Source organism: Canis lupus, chromosome 1 (genome assembly GCF_048164855.1).
Source record: "Canis lupus baileyi chromosome 1, mCanLup2.hap1, whole genome shotgun sequence".
Lineage (NCBI taxonomy): Eukaryota > Metazoa > Chordata > Mammalia > Carnivora > Canidae > Canis > Canis lupus.
In genome coordinates this window covers 67,209,094-67,234,528 of record NC_132838.1, presented here as the reverse complement: position 1 = coordinate 67,234,528, position 25,435 = coordinate 67,209,094, and the positions used below count along the sequence as shown (strand labels likewise).

The 25,435-nt window shown below is 35.9% G+C and overlaps 1 protein-coding gene across 3 annotated transcripts; it reads left to right on the top strand.

Annotated features, from left to right (window-relative positions):
• LOC140618587 (protein LEG1 homolog) lies at nucleotides 1-25,208 on the top strand. Of its 3 annotated transcripts, none has more exons than XM_072801395.1 (6): nucleotides 1-361; nucleotides 5,252-5,338; nucleotides 6,088-6,272; nucleotides 7,175-7,275; nucleotides 15,267-15,505; nucleotides 24,779-25,208. In XM_072801395.1, exons 1-6 carry the CDS (start codon nucleotides 61-63, stop codon nucleotides 24,907-24,909), a joined length of 1,044 nt encoding a protein of 347 aa, XP_072657496.1. In that variant the 5' UTR covers nucleotides 1-60; the 3' UTR covers nucleotides 24,910-25,208. The 3 variants fall into 3 exon arrangements, with proteins under 3 accessions (XP_072657496.1, XP_072657560.1, XP_072657625.1); XM_072801459.1 differs by lacking the exon at nucleotides 24,779-25,208 and adding an exon at nucleotides 18,958-19,317; XM_072801524.1 differs by lacking the exon at nucleotides 5,252-5,338.
• Nucleotides 25,209-25,435: the final 227 nt, after the last annotated feature.

Genomic DNA, 25,435 nt, shown 5'->3' with positions numbered 1-25,435 from the left:
CTTCCTCCTCCACTTCCCAATAGACATCTTGCCATAATCTCAATCTCCAGGCTAAACACCATGGCTTTCAATATTTTCTGGGCCTGTGTAATAATTGGTTGTATTTTTGCTTCCATAGCAAAAGCATCTAATATCTCAGATGTGTATCCCCCTCTGTGGAAGGAGAGTCCTGGTCAGTTCAGTGACTACAAGATAGAAAATGGAAAGTATATCATCAACTTCTGGCATTACCCTGAGAGACTGGGGACGTATAAAATCCTACTGAACAAGACAGCCAAGTATTTTGCAAAATTTTCACCAGAAAATGAACAAAATATTTTATGGGGACTGCCTGTACATCATGGATGGCAATATCATACAGGTAAGAATGTCTCTTTTTCATTACAATGATCCTTTGATTTAAGTGTGAACTTATTAGGAAGTAGTATCTGCACATTTAGCATCATCTTTTTGAAAATTGATTCTTTCTCTCTTTCCTACTGCTTTTCCACTGTTTGCATTCTTGCCAAATCCTTATCAAGTATTTATGGAATACCCCCTGCATGCATGGTTTTGTTACACAGAAATGTCCAAAAGAACTGTGTGCAATGATGAACTTGTTCTATACTCAGTATGATAGTAACAGCCATACTGTGCTCTCATATTCTTACATATTGTTAGTGAGCAGTTGAAATGGCTAATGCTGGATGCCTGGATGGCTCAGCGATTGAGAGTCTGTCTTTGGCTCAGGGCATGATCCCAGAGTCCTAGGAGCAAGTCCCACATTGGGCTCCCTGCATGGAGCCTGCTTCTCCCTCTGCCTGTGTCTCTGCCTCTCTCTCTCTCTCTCTCTGTCTCATGAATAAATAAATAAAGTCTTTAAAAGAAAAAAAGAAATGGCTAGTGCTTTTGCAGAACTGAATTCTTAATTTTAATTTCAACTAACTTAAATTTTAATAGCCACAAATGGCTAGTGATTACCACATTTACCGAGACACAGCATATTAGACCTAGTTCATTCACTATCGATAACTATTAACTGATGTGCTATTGGTACCAAACCTAGTTCTAAGCAAGGAAGTGTACATCCAGGAACAAAACAGTTAAGGTGATATACATTAAATACACATGGGTGTATAAAATTAATTTGCATTATCTATAGTTCTAAACATGATTGGACTGCAGTCATAGATTGGAGCGACAAAGGAGAAGAAAAACCTCTGTTTTCCCTACCAAAAATAGCATCTACACTGAGGAATGAAAGCAAATATGCTTTGGAACAAAAATATTGAAAGTGCCAAGGTATCTCTTTTAATGGGTTTCAAGAAATAAGGGACCTTCACTATCAATGTCTAGAAAACAGTATTGGAAGAAAGGAATCAGTGAGAAAATTGGTAGCATTATAGAAAAGACAGAAGAAGAGACTGAAGCTCTGGACTGTGATGACATTCCAAGCAGATGTTACAACCAAGGTTGTCAGGGAATTTCCCAGCATCCAGTATAATTTCCATTCTTAGACTGTCCGTGGCATGGAAAAGAATATTTGAACCCCTGAGACATGGTTATGGAGGAGCCCAAACATAAATTCCCTGGAAACAATAACCAGCTTCCCCAAGGGGTCACACACCTACTTCTAGGAACATTTTCAGCCTTGGGTCCTGTCATAAATGAACAGCAAAGTAGAATATTGGACAAGGTACTTTCAAAATTTCATTTCCATTCTAGAATACAATAAATGGGATTCTATTGTTTCTTAAGTGGCTGATTTTATTTAGTATTTCGTTGAGTTGAACTCCATAATATAACTAGAGAAAATCAATACAGAATTACAAATTATGAAAGTAACCCATAAAAGTATTTCACCAATAGTATGCTAAGTCTCTCAAAGATGAGGTAAGGACTATAAGTACAAGAGTAGTTCAGGAAAGAGAGTGACAACCATGGGCTGAGCGTATCATGGGAAGAAAGTAGAGCCAAAGAACTTGATGGAGTCGTTGCTAGAATGTAATTGCTGGAATACAAATTTAAAAAATGGCAATGATAGCAAGTTGTACCAGACGAAGACTACCATATTGGCAGGAGAACCCGGATGTGAAAGAGCAGTGGGTGGTAATTTTAAGATCAACTAGGATCTGTTGAAGAGATGTCTTTAAAGTTGGGCTAGGGAGTTTTAATTGGGCCCTTAAGCAACATGGTTTAGTTTAGGAACAAGTGTCTAATGCTCACAAAATACTTAAACACTAAATGTTTGCTACTAGATTGCCTAGCAGAGGTTTTTTTTTTTAATCATTTTATTTGTATATAATAAACATACAATAAACAGCACATTTAAAAATATTTTTGCTAAGTTTGGTATATGTACATAACCTTGAACTCATCACCACAGATAATGGACATAAATGTCATTCTACAAATTCTCTTTTCTCCTTTGTATTCTCATCTTCATGAACTTCCCTGTGTCTGGTCACTCCCAGTCCTCCCCACTCCCCTAACTTCTCATGCCCTTCACTCCCCAACTTTACCAGTAACCACTGATCCACTTTCTATCACTGCAGATTAGACTGCATTATCTAGAATTTCCATATTGGGTGCTCTCTTTTTAGTCTGGTTTATCTCAGTTGTCATGATTATTTTGAGATTCATCTATCTAGTTGCAGATGCTAATATTCATTCATTTTTATTGGCTAGCCAAAATTTTAATTAGAATAATGTTTGAGGGCACCTGGGTGGCTTAGTCAGTTAAGTGTTTGCCTTCATCTCAAGTCATGATCCAGGGGTCCTGAGATCGAGCCCCTTGTCAGGCTCCCTGCTCGGTGGGGCATCTGCTTCTCCTTCTCCCTCTGCCCCTCCCCACCCCTGCTCTCTTGCTCTGCTCTCTCTCTAAATATAAATAATATATATATATATATATATATTTTTTTTTTTTTTAAGGAATAATGTTTGAACTGAATGAAAATACTGGGAGTCTGAAGCAGGATAAGGAAGCAACACCAAAGAGAAATATAGATTAAAAAAAGGGAAGATTGTGGCAAGCGTACAAGAAATTGATAGTACATGTCATTGCCTTCCCTTGAAGGGTTTGCAACATGGTTAAGAAGGAGAATTAGAGGGACACCCGGGTGGCTCAGCGATTAAGCACCTACCTTCAGCCCAGGGTGCGATCCTGGAGGCCTGGAATCGAGTCCCACGTCAGGCTCCCTGCAGGGAGCGTGCTTCTCCCTCTGCCTGTGTCTCTGCCTCTCTCTGTGTGTCTCTCATGATTAAATAAATAACATCTTTTTTAAAAAGGAGAATTAGAAATGATACAACCATAAGACAAAAAAAGAGCTGAATCCTAAGACACTAGAATAAAGTGAATGTTGTAAACTGGAATAATCTGGGAATAGAGTAACATTTGGAGTTAATCTTGAAAGAAAAGGCAGAGTGTTGATGGGCTTTTTCAAAAAGTAATCCAAGAAGAAAGATAGAGAGTGAACTAAAGGACAGAGTTTAACATTAGTTTGGTATTTGAGAGAGAAAAAGACAAAAAGAGAGAGAAATGTTGGGAGGACAGGATATATACATTGTATGCTGCAGAAATAATATAATTGGAAAATATGGTAAATTCTCAGGAAAAAAATTTTGATTTTAATAGTGACAAACATAACATTATTTTTTTCTGGAAAAACAAGTGTGACAGAAAACAATTTTGGTCAAGGTTATTGAGGGTGAGGTATTTCTTGCTATGGGAAGACAAGGAAAAACATTTCCTTAGAACATAAAACAGCAGTAAGCAGGTACAGCTTGGCTGTAAAGAAGGAGAAAGTTCTGAAGATGTCCAGAACAGTAGTGAAACTCCTCTGACAAATAACAGAAAGTTCGTGATGCAATGTTCCTTGACTGTCAAGATCAAGGGCTTGGTCCCAAGCACACACACTTGGGGGTGACGTGGAGTCACTAATAAAGGAGTTCTGTGGGAATTTGACAAGAATGAATATTCACAGCAGAATATTTGGAGTGGAAGACAAGAAAATTGGCAACATAAAGAAATCCTTAGATTAGCATCATGGGCGAATGTTCTCAGAGACTGAGTGGTTTTAAAAGGACAGAGAGTCTTAGAAACAGATGTAAAACAACTTCCAACTGAGGCAAAAACCTAAGAACCAAGAGAGAGGCATGTTTCACATACTTGAGTATTATTCCAGTTCAGACAAGGAGTAACAATCTTGAGAAATTTCCATGCATTAGCACAACTACCCAGGTCTTTCCTCTTGCCCCCCAAAGGGTAAGCAGGCCAAGAAAAGCTGAATGAGAGACTAGAATGAGGATGTAAGAGGGAAACAGAAGAGGTTCATGGCAAACACAGAACTGGTGAAAATAAATAACACAGCGAATGTAGGGGAAGGGAACGAGAAAGAAGAAAATATGAATGTTGCAGGAAAAGAGCATTGGAAGAAAAGAAAGAGAGGCACCTGATAGGTGAGCAAGGACTGGGCAAGAGAGAAGCTGGAGTGGCAAGTGAAGAACCTAAACAGTGTGAGGGGGAAGCCAGAGAAAAGAAAGTTAGCAGGAGTAAAGAGAATAAGCCAGTGTGAAAATGGTGGAAATGGGGCACAAGATGGGCATAGAGCCAGAGACAGCTGAAGGGATATGCGGGGAGTATATGCAGATGGTACAGAAAAATCAAAAAGAAAGAAACAGCAAGGGTTGTTTTAAAAGTAGGAGATAAGAGGGGATGACCAAAAATATATAAAAATAGAATAATGGCTAATATTTACAGAAGCACATGTTCTCTGAGCTGAACACTTTTTGCACCCTTCTTCACTGAGCAACCCAGAGCCTCTCTGAAGTGATTATTACTAGTCTCTCCAGTGTGTATATGATAAAATTGAGGCAGGCCTATGTTATTTATCCAGGGTCAAGCAGTAAGTAGGTAAGCAATGAAAAAGGATTTGCTTTTAAGCAAATAGAGCCTGGATCTTGTTTACTATGCATGAATATTCACTCCTTGATATTGAAGACAAGGAGTAGTTAGTAATAGAAGACGCGCATACTACAGAGGTTGAAAACACAGGACCTACGAAAGAGAATAGATCATTGTAGGGATATGAAGGAAAAGGAAAAAATATGAATGGGAGATGGGAAGCAAAAAGTCATGAAGTGAAGGAAAGACAATGATGGGAAGGCTGACAAAATTCTTTATGCCTATACACATAATGTACCGAGTTCCATTTTGTACCTACAGCTTAGAAAGGGGCTTAGTGAACCCGACTCTGGATTTCCTCTCTTTTAGGCAGATTAGCTGATCCTACCCAACATACAGACTGTGGCCATAAGTCTGGAGATCGCCTCTGTATCTCTGTGGACAGTTGGTGGGCTGGTGAGTTCACTGTGACCATCAAACCTCAAATTGATGAACTTTCCACAAAAAAAATCAATTTAACCTGGGATCCCAATTAGGAAAATCCAGGATCATTGCTTTTACAAAAACCATCTGTTTGCCCCAAATCTGGATGTTTTGAAATGGGTTTTGAGATAGATATTTTTTAAATTTACTGATTAGTTTATCCGATTACAAAAGTATCAATTAGGGAAAGTTAGTCACCTCAAAACTTAATTTAAATACATAAGACCGAAATAAGAATTTGTGTTATATTATCAGATGAAAACCTTGTTAACAAGAGAAATACTTAGATTAAATATTACAATATTTTAAAGCTGCATCAGATTTTCAGACTTAGAATAAAAACTTAGGAAAGTACAGAATTCTGTTACTATTTTTTGGTTTCAAGTTTTTAAACTTTAGTTAGTTAATTCTATTACTAATTTCTAAACTTTTCACTTACTACGCCTTAGAATTTAATTAGCATTTTGGAATTCCAGTGCAATGATTATCTGCCCTGGAATAAATAAATAATAAGTCTACAAGATAATTCCATTTTGCTTTATGAGAGCAGAATTTTTAAGAGAAGCATATTCAAGTTGCATATAAAATTTCCAAAGCTCCCTAAATTGCTAAAGTTTTACCACATTTCTAGATCTTTAGGTTTACTTTTATGATAGATATATTTATTTTGAAAACAACATCATTTATATGTTAACACTATTAATAACTTTTTATTTATACAGACCTTAATTATTATCTCTCTGCATTGCCCTTCCTTGCTGCGGTTGATTCTGGCATAATGGGGATATCATCAGACAATGTCACTTTTCTGCCACCATCCAAGGATCAGATGAATTTTTGTTACAATGTTTCTAGCTGTCATTCATCATTTCCAGAAGCAATGAAGAAGTGGAATGAATTTTACCAGGTATTTTTTTTTTTTTACTATTTTAATTAATACTCTTCAAGGGTAACCAGATAATTTTTGAAGAGCACTTAACATAGATATTTTTTTAGCGTTGAGCAATGTGTTCCTAAGGAACAGAGTTCCCAATTGAAAATATTGTGGTGACAACAGTATTAGTATGAGTGGATTGCTGTATGACATCATACCTTATTGGCATCCTCTTTACTAATAGTGTATCGAGGCCACACTCTCTACTATCCTCATTCCAAATAAATTATATACACACACATGAGCCCAGAGAAACTATGACTTCACAGTGCATGAAGTATCTTAGTTCATCATAATTTCAGGCCAACTGAGCAATAATTGATATAGAAATACAATTGTGTAATAGGTTGTAGTCAATTTGATCAGTTTATTTCAACTGTCTTGATAAATCACATGAGTTGACTGAAGGAGCACTTGACAATCGGAATCAAATACTGATGTCCACAGTAAGGAGTCATGGGTGAAGAGTACATGACCAAAGACTGGGTTTCCCTTTAGAGAACATTTCTCATCATATTTGCATATTATTAGATAAAACACTCTTAACCTTAACACTTGGTGGAAAGTTCATTACATGGCAAGAGAAAAAAACATACAAAAAATACTAAAGGCCTGGTTCTGAACAGTGCAAAATCCTGAACATTTCTAAAACACTTGGTTTATTTCTTTCATATGAACTCAGTATCACTAGTAATTAAAATACCTGAAATCAAGCTCTGTAGAGAGTGTTAAGCACTAAATATTTCATAAAGTCTTAGAAAAAAAAAAGTTCTCCCCTCAATTAGAATGTTGAAAAATTGTTTGTAAATAGAATTGATTTTCAAGGAGATTGTTATAATTGCCTAAATATCAGTAACATTGTTTGTCTTGGACAGCATGTAAAGTCACATTCTAGTAGCTTTGATGAACTGTTGGAGTACTTATGGGCTGCACATGTCTCATCTTTGAAGGTTGCTCGTAAAATTTTTCAGAATAGGTAAGAATGGATCTAAAGTTGTTTTGTTTGGGGGCACTTTGTGGTTCAGTTGGTTAAGCACCTGACTCTTGATTTTGACTCAGGTCAGGATTTCAGGGTCATGAGATTAAGCCCTGTGTTGGGCCCCATGGTGAGCATGGAGCTTACTTGAGACTCTCTCTCTCTCTCTCTCTCTCTCCCTCTGCCCCTCCTCCTGCTCACAGTCTCTCTCTCTCTCTAAAAATAAAATAAAATAATTAAGTTGAAATGTGGTGAGCGATCTTTCCATCTTATACTATATTTTTCATTGAAATCTTTTTTTAACTTACCTATTCACCAATATGTCAAACATGGGGAAGTATTATGACAAAGAGAAAACTGACAGGAAATGTTTTACTAGATAAAGCTCAAAACTATGTCACAAGTAGCAGAGGAAAATATGAAGAAAAGTACATTTGTACCACAAAACAGCAATAAAACAAAATGAATTCTGAAGTACAAGAGGACTTTTTAAAGCTTTTTAAACACAAAATGGTGTCTGTAAACAAAATGGATGTGATGGCAAACCCAATTATAGAACCTCTGCATTACTTCAATCAGAAAAAAATAGCATGGTTGACACCTATCTGGAGGCAAGCATCCAAGAAGCATCTTGGTTACCATGCCATATAGCCAAAATGTCAGAACTCTGCCCATTTTATAGCAAACGAGATTGAATGAGTATGGCTTGGTATGGAAGCGAATGACACTGCATTGGGGGTGGTACCTGCCACCCAGAGTGAGACGTGGTGTAGAAAGAACTAAAGAATGGGTGACTGATTTGAAGTACACATAAAAATGCAAGCACTCATGTTGGAGGACTTCTTGTTGACCACGTATTGTTATCCTTCCCACTGAAGGGTGTCCAGTGAAGATAAATCAGTCAGGAAACTTACATTGCTTGGCATATTTTATTTCTTAATATCTTCAAAGGCTGATTTTTACTGGTCAAAGGAAGAGTTCATCCTCTTAGCATGTCTATGAGAAGAATTAAGTTTGTACCCATCATAATATCTTTTTGTTGTGACTCAGCTGCTTGATTCTGATCTCTCCCAAGGGGAAGAGAGATTATTAATCAACAAAGTAAACAGGAGTTGTCAACATCAAAACTGAAATTGAGATTAAGTCATTATAGTTCATAGAAAGTAGTTTATAAAATATTATTTTGTAGACTTTCCCAAATACATGCAAAACTAAATTCTTCTAGAAAAATAGCATTTTTCATAGCAACCCTCAAAGGATGATGAGATCAGCCCTCAATATTGGAAATTGAACAACAAAGCTGAATTTATTACAATTCTAGGAAGGGACAGCTACACTGTCATGCACAGTATCACTGAGCAGAGCATTCTTCTCATCTTGAGATGGGTTATTAGGAGATGCTGAGTTCTTAGGGATTTAAGTGGGTTGAGTAATCAGTATAAGAGGGTTACACAGGTGAGATAGCCATCAATTGGCATTAGAGGCATGTTTATGGAGGAGTCCATTCCTGACTGGCTGACTTTCAGAAATGAGGGCATGTCACTTACTGGATGCTTGCAAAAACTTGGTCACTGAAGCAAGTTTTTGTTGATGGATTGAAGTCAATCTGAAAACAGTTTGGTGGCTACTTGTTACTATGTCTACAGGTATTTGTCTTTTTCTAAGACCCACCAACATGAATGGAACTGAGGGTATACCCAGGCAGGAACTGAAGAACCGAGAGGACTGCAATGTCTCACCTCTGGTTACCCCAAGGTCCTGAATAAATAGGAAGTAAGGGCTTAGGCAGGGTTGTAAAAGGCCTCAGCAGGGTTGTAAAAGGTATACTGCTATACCTACACAGAGCCCCTTAGCAAAAGGTGGAAGACTTACTGGTTGAAGGAACTTAAGAAAATCATTAATAAAAATTAAAAAAAGAAAATCATTCATCATTAGCTAACCATTAAACTTCTGAGCAGAGACTTCAGTGATGCCTCACTGCGGAGAACACAGAATGAATAACTGAATTGGTCCAGGCAAAGCAATAAACAAATAATGACAAGAAAACCAAAGAGCAACAAACCTTGGTATGGATGGGAATCTGATTTTAATACTTTCTACTTTATAGTGTCTGAACTGTCCAACTGTCCAAAAAAAGAGAGAGAGACATGCAAAGAACCAGGAACGTAGTGCATGCATGCCTCTCCACCACACACACACACACTTAGAGATAATTAGTCAATAGGAATTGTTCCTCTGAGCTCAGATGATGGACAAAATTTTTTAATCACTTCTTATGAGCATGTTTAAAAAAGTAAAGAAACCATATCTAAAGAGTTAAGAGAAGTATGACAACAATGTTTTACTAAGTAAAGATTATGAATAGGGCAGCCCAGGTGGCTCAGCGGTTTAGCACCGCCTTGGGCCCAAGGCCTGATCCTGGAGACCTGGGATTGAGTCCCACGTCGGGCTCCCTGCAGGAGCCTGCTTCTCCCTCTGCCTGTGTCTCTGCCTCTCCCTCCCTCTCTCTGTGTCTCTCATGAATGAATAAATAAAATCTTTTTTAAAAATTTAAAAAAGATTATGAATAGAGTTAGAATGTATAGAAAAAATAGAAATTCTGCAGTTGAAAATTATAATAGCAAAAATGAGTAATTTGCTTGATGGATTCAAAAGCAGATTTAAGCTGGCAGAAAAAAAAATCAGTAAACTTTAATATAGGTAAATTGAGATTACCCAGTGTGAGAAACAAAAAGAAAAAAGGATGAAGAAAGATTACTAGAGCTTGGCAGACCTGCAGGAGAGTAGGAATGGAACTATATTGTGGCAAACTTTTATGTAAATGGTTAGAATAAATTACTGTCAATATGAACTACATTGTTTTAAGAGACATAGTAATTGTAATCTTATCAGTGAAGAGGAAGAGCTAAGAAATTAATATTTAGATAGATTAAAGAGAGAGATGATAGAAAAAAAACACAGGGAATAAATCTTTACACTAGAAAATATCCATTTAGCACAAAAGAAGGCAGTAATGAAGAAAAAGAGAACAAATACATAAGACATAAAAATAGATAGCAAATTGGCAATATTACTCCGACAGAAAAACCAAAGGCATTACACAAAAACTACATGCCAACATTTCTTATGGATACAACACAAAAATCCTTAATTTAATGCCAGTAAACAGAATCCAGCAACATATAAAAAGGGATCATAAACTGTGATGATACAGGATTTATTCTAAGAATGCAAAGTTGGTTTAGTATCAGATAATCAGTGAATATAATACAACATATTTTAGTAGAATAAGGGACAAAAATCACAAAATTATCAGAATAGACAGGAAAACATTTGATAAAACTCTTTTTTGATAAAAAAAAGCATTTTAAAAAACTAGGAACAGAAGAAAAGTTTCTCATCTTGATAAAAGGCATCTAGGAAAACCTAGAGTCAACATCAAACGGTGAAAGACTCAGTACTTTCCCCTTAAAATGAAAAACAAGACAAGGTTTTTCCTTCTTACCACATCTATTCAAGATTGCACTGGAGGTTCCAGCCAGGGTAATTAGGCAGTAAATAGAAATGAAAGTAATCTAGATAGAGAAGAAATAATACTTTTTCCCTAAGAAATCCAAAAAAGAATTATTATAATTAATATGAGTTGATCAACCTAAGAGGATGAAAGATCAACATGCAAAAATTGTCTTTCTGTGTCCTAGAAATTAAAAAAAAAATCTTAAAATGAAACTAAGAAAACAAACACATTTACAACAGTATCAGAAAGAATAAAATATATAGGGATAAACGTAGCTAAAGAACTGTAAAACTTGGTTACACTGAAAAATACAAGATATTTTGGAAGAAGTGAAAGAATTATTTCAAGGATAATCCTCGGTGTTTGTGGATTGGAAGACACTATTGTTTAAATGGCAACACTCCCTAAATTCATTTACAGATTCCAGGTAATCTCTGTTAATCTCTTACTACAGAAGTACAGTAATCAAGAACAGACTGTTACTACATGATGATAGACTTACGGATCAGTAGAAAAGAATTGGGGTCCAGAAACAAAAGTTGGTATTCAACAAATGTGTAAGATAACTTGGTGGGTAAAGAATAGTTTTTTCAACAAATGGTGCTGGGGGAACTGGCAATCCACATGCAATGAATAAAGTTTATCTCCTCCAAAACAACAAAATTAACTCGAAATGCATTATAGACCTAAATGTAAGAGCGAAAACTATAGAATTCAAACTAAAGCTTTTGGCCTTTGGGTTAGGCCTTTTCTTCTAAGATGAGATGCTAAAAGCACATGAGACAAAAGAAAAAAATAGATAAAATGAATTTCATAAAAGCTAAATGGTTTTGGTGCTGTGAATGATATCATCAAGAAAGTGGAAGGCAAGGTACAGCATGGGAAAAATATTTGCAAATCATATATCTGTAAGAGATTTACATCTGAAACATTTTAATTTTATATTTTAAAGCTTTCACAAGTCAATCTTAAAAGACAACTCAATTTTTAAAAAATGGAAAATTGATTTGAGTAGGTATTTCTCCAAAGAAAATATATAAATGGCCAATAAGTACATAAAGAGATGCTAAAATGAGTAGCCATTAGGGAAATAGAAACCAACAATATAAGATACAACTTTACAAGCACTAGAATGGCTAAAATCTAGAAGATAAACAGTAACAAGTGTTGAAGAAGGTATAGAGTATTTGGAACTCTCACATATTGCCTGTGAAGATGGAAAATGGTGCATCCACTTTTTAAAAATTTGATTTAAATTCAATTTACTATATACTATATAGTATAACACCCAGTGCTCATCTCATCATGTGTGCTCCTCAGTGCCCGTCCCCCAGTCACCCCATCCCCCACCCACTACCCCTCTGCAACAGTTTGGGGTTTTTCCCAGAGTCAGGAGTCTCTCATGGTTTGTCTTCCTCTCTAATCTTTCCCCACTCAGTTTCCCTCCCCCCTCCTCCTTTATGGTCTTTTTCACTATTTCTTATATTCCCCATATGAGTGAAACCATATGATAGTTGTCCTTCTCTGTTTGACCTATTTCATTCAGCATAATACCCTCCAGTTCCATCCACGTCGATGTAAATGGTGGGTATTCATCCTTTCTGATGGCTCAGTAATATCCCATTGCATATATAAGCCACATCTTCTTTATCCATTCATCTGTTGAAGGTCATCTTGGTTTCTTGCACAGTTTGGCTATTGCGGACATTGCTGCTCTGAACATGGGGATGCAGGTGTCCCATTGTTTCCATCCCTCTGCATCTTTGGGGTACATCCACTTTGGAAAAAGTTTAACAGTTCCTCAAAATGTTAACTGAATGTTATTATGTGACTCAGCAATTGCCCTCCTAGGCAACTATCAGAGAGAACTGAAAACTTATGTCTGTATCTCTTTTCTCTTTTACGTGCTATTAGCTCTCCTACAATCTGTGCAATGTCTAGTTGTGCTGTTATTAAAATTGTGTGACCCTTACTGAATATCCTTATATATTCATGTTTTCTCCTCTTAAACTTGAGAGTTGGCTGTGACTTGATAAGACCACGGAGGGCCAACAAATTTTTCTATAATCAAGGACAGGTTAGTTATTTCATCCTCTGTATTCCCATAGCTCTATATGAACCATGTATATACAGGCATGTTTCACAGATGCTAACCAGGGGACATGTTCCAACTACTTTCTGAATCCATAATACCTAGACCCTGATGTCTGTATTACTTAGAGTAATTCCAGGGGGAATATAACAAACCATATAACTTCCATAATAAGCCTTGAAGGACATAGGGTGTGATAAGCAAGAAATAGAGAGTAAAGTGTTTCAGAATAGCAAGTTGCTTATATGGTGAGAAGATTGTTAAAACAAGTGATACAGATTTTGTGTGTGTGTATATATATAATTATACAAATACAATATGTGAATATTGTACATATAATGTAATTATATGTACAATTATATATGTATGAATATGTGTGTATATATATACAATTATATATATATATATAAATTATTCTCTACAAGGGTGCCTGGTGGCTCAGTTGGTTCAACATCTAACTTTTGATTTGAGCTCAGACCATGATCTCAGTGTGGTGAGATCAAGCCCCACATTGGGCTCTCTGCTGGATGAGGATCCTGCTTAAGATTCTCTCCCTCTTCCTTTGTCCCCCCCAACCCTGTAGGTGTGCTATAAATAAATAAATAAATAAATAATAACATTATTCACTAAAAATTCAAAATTAAAATTTCTTTCTTAGTGAGAAAGCAGGAATATAAATTGCTGCAACTACCATGGGATAAACAGTGTAGAGATTCCTCAAAAAATTAAAAATAGAACCACCAAATAATCCAGCAATTCCATAACTAGGTATTTTTCTGAAGAAAATGAAAACACTAATTTCAAAAGGTATGCATGTTCACTCTGGTATTATTTACAATGGCCAGAATATGGAAACAATCTAAGTATCCATCAACACATGAATGGATAAAAAATATGTAATATCATCATATATATTTTACTGGTATCATATAGTATAATGGCATATATATATGTGTGTGTGTGTGTGTGTGTGTGTGTGTGTGTGTGTGTTGGGTGAAGTGGTCAAAGGCAGTCAAAATGTATAAATGTATAAATTTGCAGTTATTCATAGTTCATGGGGTTGTAATGTACAGCATAGTCATTATAGTTGGTACACTGTACTGCGTATTTGAAAGTTGCTAGGAGAGTGGATCTTGATCCCTTCACAAGAAAAAAAAATGTAACTATGTTTGGTAACAAATGCTAACTAGGCCTATTCTGGTGAACATTTCAAAAAATACACAAATATCATATCATTACATTATACACCTGAAAAAACAAAGACAAGTTAGCCTTCGAGTATATATCACCCAAAAATAAGTACCAAGCTACCTAAAAAGCAAGAAAAATTGTTACTTCATTTTTAGTGGTTGCCTGAAATGAAAGTTATGTGTTCTTTAAGAACAAAATTCAGCAGAAATTTTGCTAATATTCTTTGACTTTTGTCTTTACTTTCATTATTTTTTATTTATTCATTCATTCATTTGTTCGTTCATTTGTTTTAGAGAGAATGAGAGAGAGAGAGAAGGAGGAGGAGCAGAGAGAGAGGGAGAGAGAGAATCCCAACCAGATTGTCCGCTGAGTGTGGAGCCTGATGCAGGGCTCAATCCCACCACCCTGAGATCATGACCTGAGCTGAAATCAAGAGTTGGAGGCCCAACCAACTGAACCACCCAGGTGCCCCATCTTTACATTTTAAAATAATGAGACTTGGTCACATTTCAGAGTTTATGTAAGTAATGTAAATAAATGTTTTATGAAAAGGGGGAAAATGTGATATAAAAAACATGCTCTGAGATGAAAATTTTCAAGTTGAAAATTTTAATGACAGGGGACCCCTGGGTAGCTCAGCAGTTTGGTGGCTGCATTCGGCCCAGGGCCTGATTCTGGAGACACGCAATTGGGTCCCACGTCGGGCTCCCTGCATGGGGCCTTCTTCTCCCTCTGCCTGTGTCTCTGCCTCTCTCTCTCTCTTTCCCTCTCTCTGTCTCATGAATAAATAAATAAAATCTTTTTTAAAAATTTAAAAATAAAAATTTAATGACATCTCTTCAAATTTTCAAATCTCAACTGCGACACCTGGGTGGCTCAGCAGTTGAGCATCTACTTTCAGCTCAGGGCATGACCCCAGGATCAAGTCCCATGTCGGGCTCCTTGTGAGGAGCCTGCTTCTCCCTCTGCTTGTGTCTCTGCCTCTCTCTCTGTGTCTCTCATGAATAAATAAATAAAATCTTTTAAAAAATTCAAATCTCTGGGCTAAAATCAAAGCAAGTTTCTATAATCTATATTCTAAAAAGTAGAATAATGCCATTTTGAACAAATTATCTGGTTTGAAAATTGAGTTGGCAAAATTCTGAGTAGACCAATTCAAAATGTATACTTTTCTCCCCACTTGTTTATTAGATTAAAATACTATTCTAAACAAGAAGCTGACTTTGAAAGAAGCTGGGCTTTATTTGTGGATTATTTAGCTCCACCAAACTTTCCTACGACCTTAATTAGAACATATGAATTCCAGAAGGAGCTGCCAACACGCATGCTGGTTAGTGGAGATCGAGCCCCCTTCATCAGTGATTTTAGTGGCTTTCAGAACACAGTCCTGTTTGCTTTGAATCTTCTCCACAAAGTGCATAAATATACAGGTAAGAGACGCAGGGGCCTTTTTTCTTTCTTTAAATTCTGTATATTGTGTTGATTTCAGACCTAATTAAATACCATTAGAATCATAAATCATTACAACAGACTGTCTAAAGAAGAAAATGTTGACTTCCTAAGATATCTGTTTCAACGTTTTAACAATAATCCTTGTGGATTTATGACTGGCTTCATTTAATGAGCACATATTACAGGCTCTTCCTTGTTTAGCATGTCGTCTCCTCGGCGACCCTTCCACAAAGCAGATCAATGCCACCATATGTTAATTTCACAAGGAGACGATGGAAATCTCTATTTCTTTCTTGGACACATTTTGCTATTTTATTTTGTTTTGTTTTTAAATGCAACAGATAATAAACATAATAATGACACTTCCCATGGCTAGCAGAACCATGAAATAAATTGTTATATGAACTCTCCTCATCCTCATCATCCATAATTATAGACACAAAGACAAAAAATTTGACTCCCCCCTCCAAATTCTAGTTTTGAAGAAGATATATTTCTCCAAAATTTCAAAATCCTAGGTTTACTAATAGTGGAAAACATTGAAGAAATTACATAATGGTAAATTTGAAAATTACTATATCATTCAATTTCCCAAATACCATTTATCCTTGTTCTACTGAGGGAAAAAAAATATGTGTGTGCGTACATATGTGTGTTTTAATTTGGATTCCTTAAAACAGAATTCAGAAATAAAATATGAGTCAAAATAAAGATGAATGCATTATATTTTAAATATACTTGAATGTGTATTACTTAGGGTAACACTCACTGTTTTAACAAGTAAATCTTCAACATTTGAATAATTTCTTCAAACTGTAATGGCAAGACTCAAATTCTGGCCCCTGTAATGATGTAGGATATTTATTCAATTGGTAAATGGCTTTCCTCGTGGTAATTCAGAAACCTAGGATATCTCCGTGTTCGGCTCCAAGCTTCACTACTGTATCCTCCCTCTAAAGTAATTCACAGGAATGAAAGAGCTGAAGGGGACCCTCTTTGGAACGCCTAGACTAGAAGTGACAAACTTAACTATATCTCACATACCTTTGGTAAGAAAAGTCCTCCAGCCTAACTAGATGGGGCATAGGAGGGAATTGGGAAAGTTCATTCCTGCTTGAGCCCCACTGTTAGGAGAATCATAAATTACGTTGTTTGGCAGTCATCGCTGCCACAATGTCAGACCCAGAAAGTCCAATCCAGGCTCAGATGATACAAACAAACTCTACTGGCCTAGAATGTAGAGTGAGGCGCTGAATGGCTGGTTAGAATTAAGTACATTTTGAAGATTGTACACAACAGATCTCTAGATTTCTGTAAGTGCCAGTGTTACTAAAATAGGCTTTGGATTTGTAAAGGAGTTTTGAATTGACTCTATACGCTACAATAAAAAGGGAAAAAAAGAAAACTTAGAATGTAGTTAAACTAGCTACCTTGCTTCCTAGCTTTCTCTACTAACTGCATGCACTCACTGGTACTCAGAATTCAGGAACTGCTCAAAGACTTGGCAGATATTTTTAATTAATTTGAGTATAGAAAAAATAGCACACCGTTAATAAAAATAGTTTCACAGTTGAGCACGTTTGATTTATAGTCAGTAAACATAGGTTTGCACAAACTTTTTAGTGTGACATTTGGTTACTTTTTTGACATCAGAAAATGTCAGCTTTTGCTTTACACTGCAAACTGGACTGCGTTTCTGTATATTTTAGCCATTGTGCTCTGCGAGTGATTCCTGACTCTTGAAACTATTGACGTGTAAGCTCCAACCAATTGTCAGCCACCAATTAGGGACCTCCCTGGAGAGGAATTAACAGTGGGGCAAGAGTCTAGGAATTTTAATAGAAATAGTTGTACTTCAAATAAAGCAATGGAAAATAAACATGCTTTTCCTAACAGGGAATCAATAGAGGAAAAGGGGCAGTAGCTTCAGACTCAGGACTTCTGTGTATTTCTTTTTTGCTCATTGGCTTATCAACCCCTTCTGATACACTAGTCCTATTGAAAATTCATACCAGTACTACTTTTTCTCCATTTCTTTTTTTTTAATTTTTTTATTGGAGTTCAATTTGCCAACATATAGCATAACACCCAGTGCTCATCCCGCCAAGTGCCCCCCTCATTGGCCATAACCCAGTCACCACAACTCCCTGCCCCCCTCCCCTTCCACTGCCCCTTGTTCATTTCCGAGGGTTAGGAGTCTCTCATGTCCTGTCACCCTCACTGATATTTTCACTCATTTCCTCTCCTTTCCCTTTATTCCCTTTCACTAACTTTTATATTCCTCAAATGAATGAGACCATATAATGTTTGTCCTTTTCCGATTGACTTATTTCACTCAGCATAACACCCTCCAGGTCTATCCATATCGAAGCAAATGGTGGGTATTTGTCGTTTCACTTTTTCTCCATTTCTTAATAGTATTTCACTTTGTGGCTATAATTTCGCTTACACTTATTTTAACAATATGTTCAATATATGCCTCTTGGTGAAAATTAAAACACTACAGAGAGTTATTAAGTACATGTAAAACTTCCCCTCTCTCCATCATCTTTTAACTTCCACACCTTAATTCCTTGCCTGATATATGTATATATATATAGTTATTTATTATACAAATATATTAAAATATATATTAAGTTAGTTATTGTATATATATATTAAAATATATTAAGTTTTAGGCCTATTCCTACAAAAAATTTTATATGAACAAGTGAGTAAATATAAAATAAATAAATAATTCGATTAAAAACTGTGCTACTTGCATAAAAGATTATATGTATGGCACTGCTCAGTGCTACAAATTGTTCATTAGTCATTTATACTTGAGATATTCACAAGTCAGCAAATATTGACACACATTATTTCTAAATAATATATAACTTTCCATTGAATGGATTGATATTCTTATCAATTTTAGGTAATGTAAAAGTGGCATTCATTGTGTGATTTTTAGTCTAATTTGTTGGGATAGTGACAGATTATATTACTAGGAGTGAATTCATGGATCTGATATTGCCAAGCAGCAATTCACAGTGTGCTATTACATTCTTGTCAAAACAAGAATAAAAGAAACACAAATTATTTATTAAAGTTCATATTTCTGCATAGACACCAAAAATGAATATTAGCAAACTTTCTAATTTTCAAGAGTCGGATATGTGAAAAATAGCACTTCATTTTGGGGCTTTCATTGCTTCAGTCACTACTGTATTCATTATTTTCTTTAGTTACTTCTGTATGCATGTTTGAATAAGAAGGAAAAATTTAAGACATAATTTTAAAGAGCAAAATATTGTTTTATTAAAGGATGTATATGAAAACAGTCTAATTTCATTGAATTATATTGAATTTTGTTTTATATAATTTTAATACTTAGGATAATAATTAAAATTTTACCTAAAACTCTTACATATCTTTACTATTTTTCTAGGGACACTATCTTTAACTTTATGGAAAACTTTAATGAAGTCAACAGTTGCAAGGAAACTGTTTCTAGAGATTTTGGAATTCATCCTTCACTCTTTTAATTAAATGCTTCTGGAAATCTGTATAAAATAAAAATCCACAATGATAATTTATGAAGAACAATAATCTCAAAAATTAGTCCTTGCATGTGTGCGTAATTTTGTCATTGTCTATGTCCATATTTAAAAGTTTGAATTTATATATTGCCATTAATTTACTTAATTAATAATTAGTGAATAAGTATCAATAATTGTGTACTTTTTAATGTAGATTCAGTTGAATAACAAACAAATGTTGATAATTTAATAAAGGTCATAAAACCTGATTGAAATTTTGGATGTTCTTCTATCTAAATAAATTTTATGAATTTGGAGGAATAGATTTTCATGGTCCATAGACAGGAGGCAAAAGATTTTAAATAAAATTTGGATAATGAATTTGGATTTCTAAAGCATTTAAAAATGAACTATTGTTTTAGAATGCATTACCTGATCCATCAATATCTTGGAGGTTTGTTAGTTTTCTCAAAGTTAGAAAAATTATTTTCTGAACATCTCTCTCTCTCTCTCTTTTTTTTTTTTTTAGTCCACACCTATCATGAAGGACTTTAGGGTCACAGAGGGCAAAATTTCTCTCTCTCTCTCTTTTTTTTTTAATTTTTTTTCAAATTTCTCTCCTTTCAGAGGATACAATGTGCACTGACAGGAAGGTGTCACACCTTCCCACTTATCCTCTTGGTGACTTCCCTTCTATAGCTTTTATGCAACTTGATAGCAGGTTTTACATAGGGCCTCAACCACAAGCAAAACATATCCACTAACAAACTATTTGGAAAAATAAAATGAATAAATTGGGCCAAAAGGTAGATAGTATGGTAAAATAACACGGCACTGATATTAGAAAGACTTGAGTATACATCTAAGCTCTGTTATTTTCCAGCCAATGTCAACTGGTTAATCCTAAGCAATTTATAAAATTCTCCTGTACCTTAATATACTTATCGAAAAAAAATGAAAATTATGGGGAAAAAAATGAAGGTCCTGCTTTGCTGGGTTTCCAAGCTAGCACTTTAGCAATGACTGCAATCCCACCTAAAGGTAGGGATTTCTAATGATCTAAATACAGGTTGATTACCTGCCTCTCCCACAGGGTTAGGAATTTTTTTCCTGTACTTTCTCCCAGCTAAATATGGGAGTCAGACTTGCTGTCTCTCTACCAGCAGATTAAGGATTTTGTACCATCGCGTAGATATGGGGAGAAAGCTCTGAGTAGGGTGTGCCTTTCTTGCTGCTCTCCTGTCCTCCAGGCACACACCAAGATGGAGCTTTTTCAGTTCCTGCCCTGTCCCCAAAGTTTAGCAAATACCCAGGAAGATCCATGAAGAAGAACATTCTGTTGCATAGGAAGTGCCTTTAAATCTGAGGCTTCATGGATTCTATCCTCTCCGCAATATTCCCTCCCAAGATCCCTGTTGGATTGGCTGTGGCTTTGTAGGACCTGCACCACAGCTTGACTTGTATCTCTGTCCAATTCTACTTACTTCTCTTCTTCCTTCCAGATTGTTGATCTCTATAACTATGTTATGCCCCCAAACTCCACCTCGGCATACAAATCCAGAAGACTCAACTCAAAATACTCTTAGAATTAAAAAAAAATTTAAATTAGATTTCCATTTTTCAGTACTGTTGAATGCAAATATCTTTGCCTCCTCTATACCCTAGCAAAACTGAACCCTTCTAGGAATTTGGTTTAATGGAAAATTTTCTGATTCTTCTGACACTAGGATCTACTGAAAATCATACAACTTAGAATAAGAAAGTAATCTGACGAAGGGCGTGAAAGTAAACAAAGGAGAAGATACTTAAGGAAGAAAACAAAATAATGAGTCTTTCTTGCATCAGCAAAACTATTATTAATTAGCAGTTATGGGAAAATCCCTGGACCCTCACTGACACCACAGTGTGTCAGAGAAACAAGGACTTTAAGAAAACACAGCCATGAAATCTTAGCAAATGCGACAGAATTTAGGAGACACTGTTTTGATATGTCACTAGTTCAAGATTGACTGACAAATAAAAAGAACAATAAATGCTGTTGAACAGCAAAGTGTAGTTCTAATTATGGCAACTTTGGGGGGGAAAGGAATGAATAATATGTTTTCCCTTATCTCGAATGATTTATGATTTAATGAAGAAGGAAGATTAGTTAGACTACAGTTTGTATTTTTTAAAAACTTTATGCATCAAAAATTTTATTTCATTTAATACACACAAAAACTATTCATTCCAAAAAATACTTATTTGTGCCTGCTACACGAGAGTTACTATCCTTAACCATACTTATATAGGAACAGAAAAAGTAGAAATTTGTGACCCCATGGAGGTTGTATTCTCAGTTGTGAATTGGATGATAAGCAAACCTCATAGCCTTAGTAAATATTAGTGCAAAGAAAAAATAATAGCTTAGGGAAAGTGATAAGGAGTGCTAAAATGCATCAAGCATCTTAAATTTAAAAAGATTCATCAGTGAGCTCCTGCTAAGGAGGAGGTAGTTCAACAAAGATGAAGGCAAAGGGGAATGAGCCTTGAGGATATCTGTTGTAAGACCATCCCAGACCATGAGGAAGAGCAAGCACAAAGGTTGGAAGTTGGAAACAGGACTGGTATTTTTGGAAGAGCAGAAAAAGGCCATTAAACAAGGTGAAAAGAAGTAGAAGGTATAGTTAGGGCAATATTGCATTTGGGAGTCCAAGGGCTAGGACTCAGATATAAGGGCAAATAATATAGCTTCTTGTAGTTCATTGTAAGGATTATTATTTAAAAAACAAACAAACAAACAAACAAAAACCTTGCAATGGAATAGAGAACAAAAAGAAGGCTTTTGAGTAGATGAATGACCAAACTAGCTTCTCTGGTTAAAACTAGACTACAGAAGTAATGAGAAAACAGTAAGGAGGCTAGTGAGATCATCCAGAGGAAATATGCTGTAATCTTGGATCATACAGCAAAGGTAATAAGTGATCATATTCTGAATATATTATGAATACAGAGCCAACATGATATGTTATTAATAGATTAGGTGTAGAGTATAAAAGGAAAAAAGATGTTATAAATGATCCCCTTCCCTTATCTTTTTTTCCTGAACAATTATTCAGTGAAAAATTAACTAGAGAAGCAAGGCAAGATGGGAACTGGGCACAGAAGAAGAGGAGTCATTACCTGAGCCTGAAGGTCAAAAGCCCAAGCGAAGTGACGAAAGTGTGCTCACAAAGAGGAGTCTTAATGTGCAAAGAGTCTAAGCCTGGATAGAATGGTGTTCCCAGAGATGAGAGGCCCAGCATCAACAGCCTGAGTTCAAATTGTGTGAGGAGGGAATTCACTGATAGAGGCCACCTGGCATGGGATATTGAAGCCCATATAGGGTGAAGAGTGCATCCATCCATATAAAGTATAACGTTGCGGCATTGATGACAGATTGACTCCTGCACAGAAAAATTAAGTACACACATATTTAAGGCTAATGGAAGTGAGTTTTTCACTATTAGAGAAGGACATTACAAATATGAAAAGTATGACAACTAAAATAACCCCTATGCTGTTGGATTAGAATTAGAGGTATTGGAGTGAACTCATGATTTTCTATATAGGTGGATTAGATGAAACACACGAGATTGTGAGTAGAGGCATCACCAAAATGATGAACACATCTACCACTCAGATCTTGACTTCAAAATCACATTTTCCAATAAATGGAAGAGGATGCCTTAGAAAAACGGCTGGTTATGTATGAGACAGGAAAGGGAAGAGATAAGCTTAGAATGTCTTGTTATTCCAGAAAACAAAAGTGTTCTAAAATAGATGGATATACTGTCAACAGAGGCTTCTACTGGCCAATACTAAGACAATGGAACATTAAAATCAATCATACAGTATTAAAACCCATTGAATAAAATAACAAAACAAGAATATATAGGGATATAAATAAATGAATGAATACATTTAAACAAGATATTTATGTAGGTTCAAAACACCTTCCAAATACATATCTATAAAATCAAATGTGTACCTACAACGTAAACTTACACAATCTTATATATATATATATAATACATGTGTATAACATACAGCATATAAAAATATTCATATATACTATATTCACATATTAAGTGAAAGAAGTGTAACAATATGAAACATACACAATAACAAATAATAAAATAAAACATTAATAAGCATATAAATATATGATAAATAGAAAGAGTGATTTCATTGGAGAAACCTGGTAGACACAACCTTAAACAAGTGAACATCATCAGTAATGAGACAAATTAAAACTGTATTCTCTTACCTGATGCATTGAAAGAACACAGTACAAATTAGGTGATATTTCTGCCAAAGATGCATAACCTAAATCTAATTATGAGCAAACATCAGATATTCCAAGTTGTGGAACATTTTACCAAATAGCTGGCCTATAGTTTGGTGAAATGGTCTTGGAAATGGAGAAAAAGCAGAGAATTTAAGTGGGAGAAAAAGCTAATTTTCTCAATTGACTATAATGGGCACAGGAAAGTGACATTTCATAGACATTTGCTTTAGAGAAGTGTAAAGTGTTGGGTTCAATGAGGAAGAAATTGGCAAGTTAGAGCTTATTTAGGACACTGTTGAGTATGGAGGTAGGAGGGGAGCTGTGGTTTATAGACAATTTTTATTTTTATTTTTTATTCTTTTTAAGATTTTATTTATGTATTCATGAGAGATACAGAGAGAGAGGCAGAGACACAGGCAGAGGGAGAAGCAGGCTCCATGTGGGGAGCCTGATGTGAGACCCGATCCCAGCACTCCGGGATCACGCCGTGAGCCAAAGGCAAACGCTCAACTGCTGAGCACCCCAATATAGACAATTTTTAAAAATTATTTTGGAACCACAGTTATTTATTGCAATGATTTAGAGAAGGATGAATGAACACAAAAATTTTATAGTTACACAAAATTCACAATCTCTTTGTAGCTGTGATTGCATTATTTGATACGCCAAATTTAACCAATAGATTTAAGCAAACTTTGCAGAAAAAAGAAGAAAGAAGAAAGAAAGAAAGAAAGAAAGAAAGAAAGAAAGAAAGAAAGAAAGAAAGAAAGAAAAGAAAGACCATATGAGTGTGTCCCGTAGGCCTAATCTCGTGTACTTTTTGTTTGTTTGTTTCCTATGAATTGATCGGTTATCAGTTCAATTCAGGACATCAAGAGATTCAAAACCCTTCAGAGAGACTGTGTTCCTCATACCTGGAAGTCAGTTAAGTAGGAAGTGGCATGTGGGTCATGATCCCTGTCAATTCTCTGTGTCGTGCAGAATATCTTCCTTATATCCAAAAATTATTTCATATAGATGTGTGTAGTTGTGTATTTTAGTGCCTCGTGTATTTACATTTTTGGCAGGAAGCAAGGTGCCTCTGGATCAGAAAACAGACATTAGTTACTCATAGAACATCTTGGTGCCTCATGCCTTAATTTCCATGGGGTGTTGCAATGAGGGCCAGGTGTTCACCTCAGCGTGCAGTGAGGTTGCACCACAGGAGAGGAATGTTGAAATTCTCAGATTTGGAACTGAGAGAGAGCAGCTGGCCCATCAGCCTGATGTTCTCTATGCTCATGCATGCAACTGGGAGAAAGAGAAGACCCGCCTTTACATTGAAGGGAAGGCAGAGGGTGAGGTGAAAGAAGAAAGAAGGTAAAAGTCTTCTATTACATATTCAAATTCCTTGCATTCATTAAAGATTAATTTTTTTACAGTAATCCTTTGTTCAGCATCTCGATGTGCCTCCGTTGCTACCTTGAACATTTGGAAGAGCCTGTTGGGTCCTCAGACTTGTACAACCAGAATGGCAGGAGAGTTATTACCCATCGCACCACCCCCATGTTAAAAAGATCTTAATGTGAGACAAGAATCCATCAAAATCCTAGAGAAGAACACAGACTACACCCTTTTTAAACTTGGCCACAACTTCTTACAACATACATCTACGAAGGCAAGGGGAAAATGAACTATTGGGACTTAATCAAGATAAAAAGGGGGGGATCCCTGGGTGGCTCAGCGGTTTGGCGCCTGCCTTTGGCCCAGGGCGCGATCCTGGAGACCCGGGATTGAATCCCACGTCGGGCTCCCAGTGCATGGAGCCTGCTTCTCCCTCTGCCTGTGTCTCTGCCTCTCTCTCTCTGTGTGTGTGTGTGTGTGACTATCATAAATAAATAAAAATTAAAAAAAAAAAAGATAAAAAGGAGTGGTACCTGTCATGCTGGTAGGAGAACCATAGGGCAGAAGGACAAAGAAAGGAGAAAAGATACTCATCTTAACATGTGTAAAGGGTAATATTCACGTTTGGAGACTTCTGGTTAATATCTATCGTCTTTCCCACTGACATCATTTCCTATAAGTCACAGGGTTAGAAG

Coding starts and splice junctions, on each gene's coding strand:
- LOC140618587 (XM_072801395.1), top strand. CDS start 61: ATGGCTTTCAATATTTTCTGGGCCTGTGTAATAATTGGTTGTATTTTT. Junction 5,339..6,087: donor TGTGGACAGTTGGTGGGCTG/GTGAGTTCACTG, acceptor TTATTTATACAG/ACCTTAATTATTATCTCTCT. Junction 15,506..24,778: donor CAAAGTGCATAAATATACAG/GTAAGAGACGCA, acceptor ATTTTTTTACAG/TAATCCTTTGTTCAGCATCT.